Raw genomic sequence first — 13,194 nt, 5'->3', positions numbered from 1 at the left:
CAGATAGCAACCCACTTTTATTAGGGCAATTACAGTTACCATTTGTGGTGGTGTTAGTAGTAGGCTGAGTGTTTTGAAATACTGGGATAGGGATTGTGATAATGTGTTCTATGTATATGAGAAGTAAAACAGAAATTTGGAGTAGTGACACTACCACTGAGGCCTTTATATATAAATATACTGTAACTAGTTACTACCCAGTACTGCCCATCCATGTTATAGATTACCCTTACTGCTGGTTGTCACCCTCTGGTAAGCTTTACTGGCCAGGAAACAGAAGTGGCTAGCTTCTCTGTTCCATTGGTTGAACTGCTCTGTGATACACCAGTTGTTGATGTAGATCCAGTTGTTTTTTATGGATGCTGTCTTCCAGATAACCTACTGAATGGACAGTAACCAATTTATCAAATATTGCAGTGTTAAGATGTAGTATTGGTATTCAGACACTGAGCAAGATTGTTTTGAATAACATTTGTCTTAGTTAGGATGCAGTGTCAGTAGCCCAAATTATGATGGGTACTAACACAATTTGTTTACCCAATTGTAGTTACTGTGTAACTACATTTTTTTTTTTTTACCAATTTGTTTTTTTTCCTTGCCTTCATTTGTTGATTTTTACCTGTGTGTTGGTTAAACAGTTTAGCAAGGTTATGCTGAACAAGAAATAGGACTGAGTGGACTTATAGGCACTGAAGTTTTACATTGTTTTGTTTTCGAGTGCAGTTATGTAACACAAAAATCTACGTTTTAAAGTTGCACTTTCATGACAAAGATTGCACTATAGTACTTGTATGATGTGAATTGAAAAATACTATTTCTATCATTTTTACAGTGCAAGTAATTGTAATAAAAAATAATATATGCTTTGATTTCAGTTACAACACAGAATACAATATATATGAAAATGTAGGAAAACATCCCAAATATATTTAATAAATTTTAGTTGATATTCAATTATTTAACAGTGCGATTAAAACTGCGATTATTTTTTTTTAATTGCAGTTATTTTGAGTTAATTGCGTGAGTTAACTGTGATTGACAGCCCTAATTAGTATATTATTTAAACGGTTTGCACTCTCAGCAATTTTTTCATAGTTTTTGAAAGGGATTAGTATAGATGGGTAAGTGTAATCCCCATTTTACAGGCAGGGTAGCTGTGGCACAAAGACCTTGAATTATGTCGTCTCTTGCAGTCAGTGGCATTGCAAAATAGAGTCCAGGAATGTTGACTCCATGCATTGTGCTCAATCCGCTAATCCACAGCTGCCCCTTGTGCCCCAAGACATACACAAATGTGGGAAAATGAGATTACCTTGTGAAAACATTAGCATGAAAAACATAGGGTTAGATCCTCAGGCCTGGCTGTTGGAACCCATCACAGTTGCTGCGGGTGGGAGAAATAAAGATGCTGGTTAATGACTCCAGACGGCCATTACAGCATGATGGAATCCTCAAATAACCAAACCAGCATTGCAGGGTGGGCTGGAGCAAAGCAGCTGCAGTGGGATCAGGATCTGTCCATGTTAAGAATAAGATTACAAGGGTATATAAAATGACATTTTGGCACCTTAAAGTGTAGCTACGGCAGCCTTTCCTCTTAACAAACACCTTTTATCTTGGGAGACAGCAACTTGTCTTCCTGTTCCTCCCAACTCCCTTCCACCTCAAGGAGCATTGCTAAAATTAAAGGATAGTAGCCTTGTACTAGAAGTTGGCTGTGCATGGAGTAAATGACACTCTAGAGAGCTTTTCTAAAGCTTCATAAACCTGCAGGCTGCTCACACCAATAATAAATTCTCACCCTAGGTTCCTCAGAAGTATTCTTGCCTCCGGATCCTATCTTTGGTACGGCTATGTCTGAAAATGAAAACGTTCTTTGTGCCCAGCTTCAATGTTTCCATTTACCCACCCTTCGGCACCATGGTTTACACAGCTGGTACGCTGAAAACTGCTATGAGAAATCTTCGTTCCTCTGCAAAAGGAGTAAGTTGTAATACAATGCAGATAATCGGATACAAATGTTTGTGCAGATGACTTATAAACATGCAGAGCTCTGAGTAGAAGTCTGTTTTGTCCTTCGGGCCTCTTGTCCTGCACCAATGAATTTCAAACAGCTGCAAAAGTTCTCTGAATTAGTTGCCTGTTTAAGTGGAGAATTAACACCATTGGTTGCCAGTTGTAGAAAAAACGATTAAAGCATTTGAATGTGAAGAAGTAAGACTTTCTTATTCCCTCTCAAGCTGTGTAAAGTCGTCTCTTTAGAAGGATGCCCCTGCTTCACAATCTTTTCTGATGGTATTGAAGATGGATGGTATTAGTGGCCCTTTTTGGGAGAAAAGTTAGATCATTTTGAGCTGTTGTTGAAGTCTGACTTGGTTATAAAGGAAACAGGATAAGATTAACTCTCACAGAAAGGGAGGAGAAAAATAACTTCTATCTCTGGTGCTTTCTGCTGCTTGCACTCTAGGTGCTGAGAAATTGCAGACACAGCACATGGTCTTGACTGCTACTCCTGAGACCTGCCAAACTTCTAGCATCTGACAGTTTAAGGCATTGTTTTTAGCTTGCCTTTCTGGTCACTAGTTATAAGCACAGTGTTTCAATGACTGGAGTTGTCTTGTCCAGCTAAGCAGACTGTTAATAGACAGAAGGCAGGAAGAGAGACAGGAAAGAGGAGAGAGAGAGAAGATGGGGGAGAAAAATAATCCATAAGGGAAGGAATGACAGCAGAAATTGAAGACTTACATCCTAGGTGGTCAGACAGTATTACCACCTCCACCAGCTTTGGCTAAATTCTGGTTTCCTCTCTCTGACTTGGTCTAATTAAGGCATCTTTCAGGATCAGTACAGCAAAGGGCCCAACAGTGGCATTTATGGGTCCTAGGAGATGGCAGGAGCAGAAGTCCACTTGCCCTGCTGTTTCTTTCAATGACTCTCCGATAAGAAATGTCTAAAAGATTGGCAACTACGTCCTATTAACATTTGCCTTCAATTATTTAAAAAAAAAAACCCCAAAACAACCTTGCATGTCTAGAATCTTTCAGCTTTGTCATGCCAGCCCATGGTATTACCATAACCCTTGAGGATTGCTTTTCACAGTTCTTTTAATGTAAACAATCCAGTTTGTACTTGTCTTTTCATTTCCAGCTTTTGCTTATTTTTAAGCAGTTTTACATACAGGTTGAGTTGGGTGCCTGTTACTCTCGCAGGAAGAGCTGCACAAACTATTTCTTTGGGTGAGGTATTGATACACATTTCTGTTCCAGGCCAGACCTGTGTTGATATCAAAGACAACATTGTTGATGAAGGCTACTATTTCACCCCAAAAGGGGATGACCCCTGTTTGAGCTGTACCTGTCACAATGGGGAACCGGAGATGTGTGTGGCAGCCCTGTGTGAACGGCCCCAGGGTTGTCAGCAGTATCGCAAAGACCCAAAGGAGTGTTGCAAATTTACATGTTTAGACCCAGGTAAATGTTTTAAATTGCATATTTTCGGCTGAGTGAAATGAGATCTAACGCTCAACTGGATGGCGTCTTTGTAACATGATAACTTTGGAATGCTATTTCCCATCAATTACCACATTCCAGGGAAGGTTCTAGGTATCAGTGGGCACAAACCTCCTTAATTTGGTGCAAATTTGGAACACTGGAAAAGCCTAACTGACAGGAAAAGCAGGCTCCCACTCTGCCTGGTGCTGCAGGCAGAGGAATGTCTCCTGTGGCCCCCTGCTACATCCAGGTACAGGTCAGAGGCAGCAGCTTGACTTGTTGGGTGGAGTGGGGAGTACAGGTGGTGAAGGGAGGAAGTAGGGAAATGGTACTGCTGGGGATCTTCTGGGGAAGCAGGGATATGGAAGGGGGTGGACTTGGTGACTGGTGGGCAACAAATCTGGGACCCTCAAGGAAATGCAGGGGGGCTGGGAGGATTGGAAGCAGGGCCTGAAGTGGGGAGGGGGGCATCTGGAGATGGGTGGAGAGCACAGACCCTTGTGTGAGGAGTGACAATGTGGGACTCTGGCATGAAGGAAGGGATGAGGAGACTTGCAGGGGCCTTGTGAGGGTGGCACACAGAAAACTGAAGAGAACCAAGATATTGCTCTTCATCTTGGTGGGGCTTGGTATGTCCTTGACAGAAACATTAATGTTAAGGTGATCTTGCCAGGAACGGATTAATAAAAGTATTTGAATCTGTATTGGTAGAAAGTAGCCTTTTATTAAACTTGTGGTACACAGTGCTCCCTCTCCTCTTTCCAGGTGCCTCTGATGTTGCTGACACAGAGTGCCCTCCTTTCTCCTCATTTACCCCACAGGAATAGCTTCAGGTTCAGTCTGGAGGTGTAACCCAAGAGCTTAGACTGGCCAACAGTGTCTAAAAGCCTGCTGCTGGTGGGACTGAGTAGGGGCCTATCTGTCTGCCCCCTCCCTCCTGAGTGTCCTGATGGTACCTGCTGGCTATCTATGGATAAATGAGGGCAAAACATTCTGCAGTTTTGAGCCTGTTCTTTATATTAGCTGCTGTGCCTAATCCCCAGAGTGTATTTTAATGTATCTTAATTGTATTTGTAACTTTGAATGTTCGTGCTCAGTGCATTTGCAGTGTTGGAGCTGTGTTGGTTCCAGGGTATTAGAGAGACAAGTTGCTCAGTATAGACAATTATTTCAGTCTGGAGATGAGCTCATAAGAAGCCTCTTCTTTCTATGTTCATCAGCTCTCCAGAGTTGGGGATATTCAATGACATTGAAAGGCAGCAGATTCAAAACTTGTAAGGTTTTGACACAACATGTAATTAGGCTGTGGAATTCATTGCTCCAGGATGTCACTGAGGGTAAAAACATAGCAAGCTTCAAAAAAGGGTTGGGTACACAGATGGATAACACGACTGTTCAGAGTTGTTACAGTTAATGTTATGCTGGAGTCCTGGGTACGTCTCCTTTTCTCTGGTGTCTATAATCTTATTCGTGTACTTCTATTATTTTTGTTCTTAAGTTGATTTGTTTCAAAGGCTTTTTGGTGGTGGTTGGTATTTCAGGATAGAAAGGGGTGTCAGTGGTGTGTGTCATTCTTACCATATGGTGGAAGTTCTTGGTATTGGGAATATTGATACCCAAGAAGATGGTGACAATGAAAATCATTTGGTGCCTTGCCTGCCACGTGTATGTGGTCAGTCTTTCAAAACATGTAGACAGAGTTCTAGTGAGTGGTGGTCAGGGGCCTATCATGGTACGTATTACCACCATTGACTTGGGGGGATAGAAGAGAAGTCCCAGCACCTTAATTCAGATTAGGAAAGTCTATAGGTTCAAATGCTTTTGGTTCCTTGCGCAGGACCAGCTAGATGAGGAAATTCAAAGCCTCAGTGTTAGGTGATGTAAAGAGGGTTTAAGTTTATATGGCACTGATGAACTTTTGGGGTAGAGGAAAGCTAACAACAAGAGATGTTTCCCACAGAATCAAAGTGAAAACAGCACAGAAAATTGGCAAGTGTTTGATGTTTTTAAACTGGAAGATAGGGAACTGATCCGCAGGGTCTGAGGAGCATTCAGGTCCCAGTAATATCTACTAGGAATGTTGGGAACACCAAAAACTCCATATAAACATAAAGGAGTATCTGTAGATGGTAGTGAAAGATAGGACAGAAATTACTACTGAAATGGAGAAGGGACAGGTTGAAATCTGTGGTACAGTTCAGGGCCAAAATACCCATGATGTCTACTATGAGGCAAATTTAAACCTGATAAATAAACCTGTATGTGCCTGTATACCAATGCAAGAAGCTTAGAAGCAGAAATAGGTGACCTAGAATGCCTAGCAATGGAAGGGCATTTTGCCATAAGTGTTGCAAGGATTCTGAGAATTATGAACCAGTGAATTCTTATTTCAGTACTGAGTGAATTGGTTGAAAATTTTAGAAATTTAGATCAGTGGTTCTCAGCCAGGGTACGCAGAAGTCTTCCAGGGGGTCCATCAGCTCATCTAGATATTTGCCTAGTTTTACAACAGGCTACGTAAAGAGCACTAGCGAAGTCAGTACAAATTAAAATTTCCTATGGACAATGACATGTTTATACTGCAGTAGTTACTATATGCTAAAATGTAAATTCAGTATTAATATTCCAATTGATTTATTTTATAATGCGTTAAAAATGAGGAAAGTAAGCAATTTTTCAGTAATCTTGTGTTATGACACTTGTATTTTTATGGCTGATTTTGTAAGCAAATAATTTTTAAGTGTGGTGAAACTTGACTCCTGAAAGGGGTACAGTAGTCTGGAAAGCTTGAGCCACTGATCTAGATGCGGTAAATCAGTAGGGTATCTATAAAGAAAAATAATCTCCAGTCCAGAACTCCTGAGCATGTAATCATCTAGTGCAGTGGCTCTCAAACTTTTTTATTGGTGACCCCTTTCACATAGCAAGCCTCTGAGTGCGACCCCCCCCCCCTTATACATTAAAAACACTTTTTTTATATATTTAACACTATTATAAATGCTGGAGCAAAGTGGGGCTTGGGGTGGAGGTTGACCGCTCGCGACCCCCCCCGTAATAACCTTGTGAGCCCCCTGAGGGGTCCCGACCCCCAGTTTGAGAACCCCTGATCTGGTGGATAAAAGGGAATTGCTAAACTATAAAGAGAGAAACTCTTCCTTCAAGCAGGCCAGCAACTGCTGCAGATTAGGGGGAAAAACCTTCTCCTATGGACAGGTTTTCATAATTGTCCATTACAGAAATTCTTGCACTTTCCTCTGAAGCATCTAAGTACTAGCCACTTCTAGACCCTGAATGTTGGACCAGATAGACTACTAGTGTGATCTGGTATGGCAATTCCAGTATACCTTGGTTCAGACAGCAAACAGAAGCTTTTGAGCTTGGTTTTGTTTTTTTTCAGTAATGTTAAGTAAAGACTGAGTTTATTTTTAACAAACCTATTCACTCTTCAGTTTCCCCTGGTTTTTGTTGAGAATAGAATGATGCTACTGTTTGTCAAAATTCAATCAGAACAATAGCTTTGAACAAAGCAGCCTGGACTAGAACTCATTTTGTTTTTTAGTGTGTGCTAGCCAGTAGATGGTGCTGTTCATCACTGAACAGAATTTGGTGCAAATAATCTGATAATTTTATTAGATTCAGTTATTTAAAAAAGCAAATGTCCTCACTGTTCTTTTCATTCTTCTGTACCTCAGCCCAGTCATTTGGATATACTTCATTCAAACCAGCAAGTGGAGAGAGAGCACTCTATGCAATTTGACATCCCATGCTATGTAAGGTGCTTGCCAGGTCAGATTCCCCACTTGTTTCATCTTCATTAGGTGGAATAGTTCTCTAGGTAACTGAGAGTATTTGGAGTTCTCAAAGACTAGGCAGACTGACAACATAGGATTTTTTTTTAAGTCACTTAGAAAGATTTTCTATAAGTTTCTTCCTGATGTGAGACTGGTATTGCACTTTTGCAGTGTCTAACTGAAGCTTCAGTGCCCATGGCCTCTCATGCATTAACTACTATGCAAATAGGTATACAGACTGGCTAAGATCCGGAACTCTCTCTAACCAGGGTTACAGCCAAAATGAGAAGGTGCAGTCTCTGTGGAGCCACAAAGTTTAACCCAGCATGGCCAATTCCTTTTGCCTCAATTATTTTAAGGGGCTTTGGCCATCTAAAAGCACGAGATAGGAAATCTATACCTGGGGTACCTGGGACCTGCTCCTCTAGAATTGTTTGGAAGCAGGTTCCTTTCTGTCACTGATAATCCCTACCTCACTGAAGTTTATTTTCTCTGCTACATTACCTAACTGGCACAAGAGAAACCTTTGCCCTAGAGCACTCATACCAGAATGTTTTGGTTGTTTTTTTTTTTTTTTTGCTAGGGGGAGAAAGGACTAATGTTCACTTTGTATTAAGGTACAACAGACTTTGTGTTGGTACAAATACTGTGTACTGTGAGTTATGATTTTACAGGATGGTCCAGGAGAAATTGATCTAAGTTTTCTTGCTTGCATTTGTCTAAGCATCTATTGATTCTGTTTTCTCAAGGGAGTTATTGGATGATTATGGCTTTGTGTTCCAGGTATTAGCTACCTATATGTAGGTATAATTCAAGAAATAGTTATAAATTGTGCAGAAGAGCTTCAGTAATCACTCAGTACACATGCAACATACTGATCACTTGAACAGAGATTTGAAAGCTGGTTGGTTTTTCTTGTTCTTGAGCTGTACAAATTGAAGTTCATTCTGCACTGTATTACTTGTAAGTTGGGATGTGAATTTAAGTCTTGGTTTCCCTTTAAAAGGGGCTTGTTCAAAACAATTTTTTTTATTTATTTGGCATTTTTCTGCATAATAAAATCACCTAATTATATTTCAGGTTACAAAAGATGTGGTTGTGTTTCAGAACACCCTACCGTACAGAATGTGTGGAGATTCTTCTCTTCCCTCCATCCCTCACCCCCCCCCCAAAAAAAAAAAAAAAACCACCCCCAAACCCTTCTACTGAGTGTGTGGCAATAGAAACCTAGCAAGTGCTTATTGGCTACAAATCTGTCCGGAAGCCATGCTTATCATAAGACTGATCTGTAAGTCCATGTTCATGATTAAAAGCTGCTAGCTGCTTCCTGTTTTCAGTCACATTCAGTATGAAAGTGAAGCTTAAACTTGCACTAGGAATGGGTGGGGGGAATGACAGCTTTCCTCCTCCCATTATCAGCAGTGTTAAGATTTGCCTATACCCTCGCACCAAATTCTTATCTTAAACTATTTTACTGCAACATCGGCCAACAGACAGAATTGTGATGACCTGGGATAACCTTGTTGCAGTGTTCTTTAATCCTTGTTTATGCTGTGGATTTTAACTATTTCATGAATGCAATTTTTGAAGAGTATATTTTACCTCTCTGTACTCCCTGTCTTAAGACACTTCATTCTCTAGTGAAACTGAAGACACCTTAGAAATAGCATTGTATTCTTGTCTGAGAAGCTAGTTTTATTTTATTAAGTAACTTAATTGTTGGGGAAGAGATTCATTAAGCAGCTGTAAAACTTAATTCATAATGAAGTCTGCACTGGTGGTGTTCAACACTGACATTTCAAAATGAAGCATGTCAATTTTCCCCTCTGGGGTTTTACAGATATTAGGTGACTAAACTAGTAAGTTGCTTTCCTTAATCAGCGCAGATTTGTCTTTGTCAAATATTTCTGGATATCTTCCCAAAACCTCTATCTCAGGAGAAACAAACTGTTTAATTTACCTACTGTTGATTAGTAATCATCCAAAGAGAGACCATGGGGAAATAAATCTTGCTGCTGAGTTGGCAGATTGTAAGCTCTTACTGTCTGGGTAAGCAGCAACTGTAATAGTACACAAGACTATTTTTTAAAGGAATTGGGAAGGGAGGAAACACTTCAGTGCTAGGAATTTGCTGAGCTGTCACATCTGCAATACTTCAAAAGACACTGTATCCATTTTGACTTGTTGAGGAAGAATTATTGTAGTGCCTTGCATTTACAATACCACAACTGAGGGGAAGTATGTATGTGGTTCTATTTGCTCTCTGTGGGTGTGACAAAGTAATACATTTGTGTGACATCTGTTCAGACAGATCCACCCGTATCTTTCAGTGTATTTTGTTTCTTTTAATATTTCTATGAATTAGAGAGCTCAGTGTGTAGAAGCCTCTGTAGTGACTGTAAATTGATGCATAGTCATAGGATACTGTTGCTGTCTCCAGTTCCGGAAAGCTGTTGTACACTCAGCTGCCAGCATTTGGTGAAATAGACAATTTGGGAATAAAATGTCACACTAGAGACCTATGTTCTGTACCTCTATAAAAGTAGAGTAGAATATCATCCATTGCCACCTTTTATCCAGGACTTGGTTTATGGTACCAGGCCAAGCAGGCAGAATTTCTAGGCAAACCTTTCAGGACCATTCAGGGTCACTTTGAAAGAGGGCTGTGACCAGAAATGAGCTGAGACTTGCAGCTGTGGTAGATGTCAAGAGAATACATGGAAGCAGAAGCAGGCAGTATATATTGTGTTGTGGGCAGGGGTGAGGGAGTGAGTTGGGGATGACCACAAACTCATGATTGCGAGCAAAAAGAGGAAGGCTGTTGTGTTAATGTGTTCACACTGAGCAAATGAGGTTAAAGGGGCAGCTTTAGATAAAAGTGAAAATGATAATTTGATAAATCCACTTAACTTTTTGTTGTGTGCCATTAGGAGGCGGCAGTGACGAGCTAAAGAAGGGGATACTGGAGAGGAAGATAGCTAGAGGGAGGCTGCAGAAGCTTGTTAAAGCTATTCTCTTACAGCGAAAGTAGAGAAAGTACTATTTTCATTTACATTGTTAAATGCAGAAAACTAGGAGAATAGCAGAAAGGAAAATCAAATGGCAGGTGAGGTAGGTTTTATATCCAGATTTATTGTTGATACATTTAGCTAAAATACTGAAAATATAAGTCATTTGCAAACCCTGCATGTGATTTTATAGTTGTTTTGGTGGTTGCTTAGTTGCTGCTTGTGATTAAGCTTAGGGAACCCAGATAGTTCTGGGTTACGGTGACGAGTCAGGAGGGTTGGTAAAGCTATTCGGTCGAAATACAAGATTTCCTAAAGGATACATCTCACTTGCTGAATTTGACAGAAAATGAAGGAAAAGACTTGGAAGAGCCTTATCCTACATCCCCACTTCCACTGCCTTTTCAGAAAAACACACACACGCTTTGTGAAATGGCACTTCTAGCAAAACTTACCTTGAAATAGTTTATTTCAAATGTCAGGTAGCAACTAAAGAGCAGTGCAAGCTGGAAATGGTGGCTTGGGATGCATAAGCTTCTGAAGGGGGAGGCAAATATTGTCATTGGGAGTGGAGAGCCCAGTTGGGATTGTGGGTGTTCTCCGAGGTCGTTGAACAGCTGGGTGGGAGATATCTGGCTAACTTGTGAGGGGGCACATATCGATGAAAGTCCATTGCGTGGGGAGGGCTTCTATTAAGAATTAAAAATAAGATTGTGTGTTAGCTGTGAGACAGTAAGTTATAGAAACAAGCAGTGTGTATAAACACTAGAGGTGGGATTCATAACCTCATAAACACACAGAAAATAAACCCATTTGAAATATTTCACAGCTGTAACCTCATCTGACCGTTTTATTACTATAATAGCACCAACGCAGAATACTAATAGGAGTACATCATGCAGAGGAAATGTTGTTTTGTGTTAATTTTATTATCTAAAGTTAAGTAGTTCAGTTTTAGAATCAAACTGGAAAGTGTAGAAGACCTTTTGCAAAAATTCCTTGTAGTAAGTCTCTCTAATAGCACCTTAGCACAAGTCGGACTATTTTGTATGTGGATGTATTAATCTGTTGTGAGTGAGTGATCCATAAAATGCGACACAGGAAGCTGGGAAATGTCCAGCTGTAAAAGAGCAGCCCTTCCAAGGAACAGCAGCACTGAAGACCGGGCCCAATTAGCAATTCCTTAGCACAGTTGCTTCTGTTCCCATGTTTCTGGCCATTCTAGTAGGCGGTCTTTGGATCAAGTGATTTGTTTTCAAAATCAATTATAGAATTGTGCTCATTTTACAAAATAACTTGGTGCATGACATAAAAAGTGCTGGAGATTTGTGGTGAAGTTCATTCTAGAAGCACAATACTTAGGATAAGGTTTCAACCCTTCCCACAGCTCATGCGCAGAAGTTTGCAGAGATCCGTATAATCACTGCTTTTATTTAACAGCAATATGCAGGTAATCTACAGCTGTGTCCTCTTCATCCAGTGCAGACAGTCTTGTCTCTTAGCCGTTGCTGTACCTGAAAGAAAAAAAGGACGGATAAAGCTAACTCCAGGCGACTCTGAACGGCTAGCATTCATTTGATACAAGACCTGCTGCTAATCAGGATAGGATGCAGTCTTTGAGTCATGTAGAACTCCTCTCTGTTACCTGGATGTTCAGGATCAGTCACTAAAAATACTTTCCATCTTTGGCTAGCAAGAAGACTGCTGAATCCTTGGACAGTGGATCTAGTTCTTGTGGACTATCTGATGGACATCTTCAGGTTGGACTGTTGTAATTGCTTCTATGTGGGAATAGGCAGAAAGTTCACAGCAGCTCATCCCTGAAGTAAAACAAGCTAAACAGAGCATATCTGCAAAGTGCACTGACTCCATGTTCATGTCGAGGTTCTGATGCTGATCTACAAAGCCCTTAATGGATAGGTCCACGTTATCTCAAAGATGTCCTCTCCCTCTGCAGCCCACCGCCGGAATTTCAGTTGTCTGTCACGCTGCACCTAACAAAGCCATGGGGTCACAAGAACTAGAGGCAGAACGCTCTCAACAGACCAAGTCTCCGGAATGGAGACCAGGAAGAGTTCAACACTTGCTGTCTAGAAGTTTCATGTCAGACTCTTTGCCAAAGCATTTGTTAAATAGCCACAGTGACTGCATAAGATGGCAGCACTTGCAGATGTAGAAGCTGACAGCTGAAGTGAAAGTAGAATGGAGCATTGACTATCACTTTTGGGCATATATCACTATTCTGTTATTATTTGTTCATGTAAAATACCAAAGTTCTGCCGTGGTACGCGCTTTATAAATGCCCAGATTCAGCACTTGTTGCCGGCTTTGGTATCTCAGCATCGTGTCTTGCATGTTTTGAACCAAAACTTATTTCCAACTTCAGTGAGTTCATTTAAAAGTTTAAAGTAGCTGTAATAACATGATTTGAATTGTGACCGTATCAAGTTTCAATATGTACGTCTAACTCAGTTAAAAATTTAAACCTTTTTAAAGATTAAAAAACTCCTACTCTATTTTAAAAAGGCTGTATATTAGAGCCAGGCAATGCCATTTGTAGTGTCAGCGTTCGTGTTCTGGAAGTAGGACCAAGGGCAGTCTCCAGACTGTTCAGGAAGTTCTACTGGAACCTTCAAGCAGTCTGTGGTGAGCGCCACCATTCTGTGATGACAGTGGAGAAGATTTTATGGCTCGCAGAAGTTTTACTTTCTATACCTGTCATGTTTGGCAGAGTATTATGGCATATGGCTTTCTGTGGAGTGGTGTCGAATTAGAATATGGGGATGGTACATTCAGATGGACAACCTAACCTACCACTATTTTGGGATTTGAAACTGCTTAATTATCAGGCTTCTACATCATCTCAATACTTTAAAAAACCCCTTTATCTTTATTAACATAACA

The 13,194-nt window shown here is 40.6% G+C and overlaps 1 protein-coding gene across 4 annotated transcripts in view; it reads left to right on the top strand.

Annotated features, from left to right (window-relative positions):
- Window positions 1-13,194, top strand: part of DGCR2 (DiGeorge syndrome critical region gene 2) — a 71,282-nt gene that overhangs the window by 48,729 nt on the left and 9,359 nt on the right. For all 4 annotated transcript variants that reach the window (XM_005281068.5, XM_065568366.1, XM_005281069.5 and 1 more), the window contains 2 exons: window positions 1,807-1,983; window positions 3,267-3,470. In XM_005281068.5, the coding sequence (XP_005281125.1) occupies window positions 1,807-1,983; window positions 3,267-3,470 (381 nt within the window). The remainder of the gene's footprint in view (window positions 1-1,806; window positions 1,984-3,266; window positions 3,471-13,194) is intronic.

This window comes from Chrysemys picta, chromosome 15 (genome assembly GCF_011386835.1).
Source record: "Chrysemys picta bellii isolate R12L10 chromosome 15, ASM1138683v2, whole genome shotgun sequence".
Lineage (NCBI taxonomy): Eukaryota > Metazoa > Chordata > Testudines > Emydidae > Chrysemys > Chrysemys picta.
This window is presented reverse-complemented; position numbering and strand designations above follow the sequence as displayed.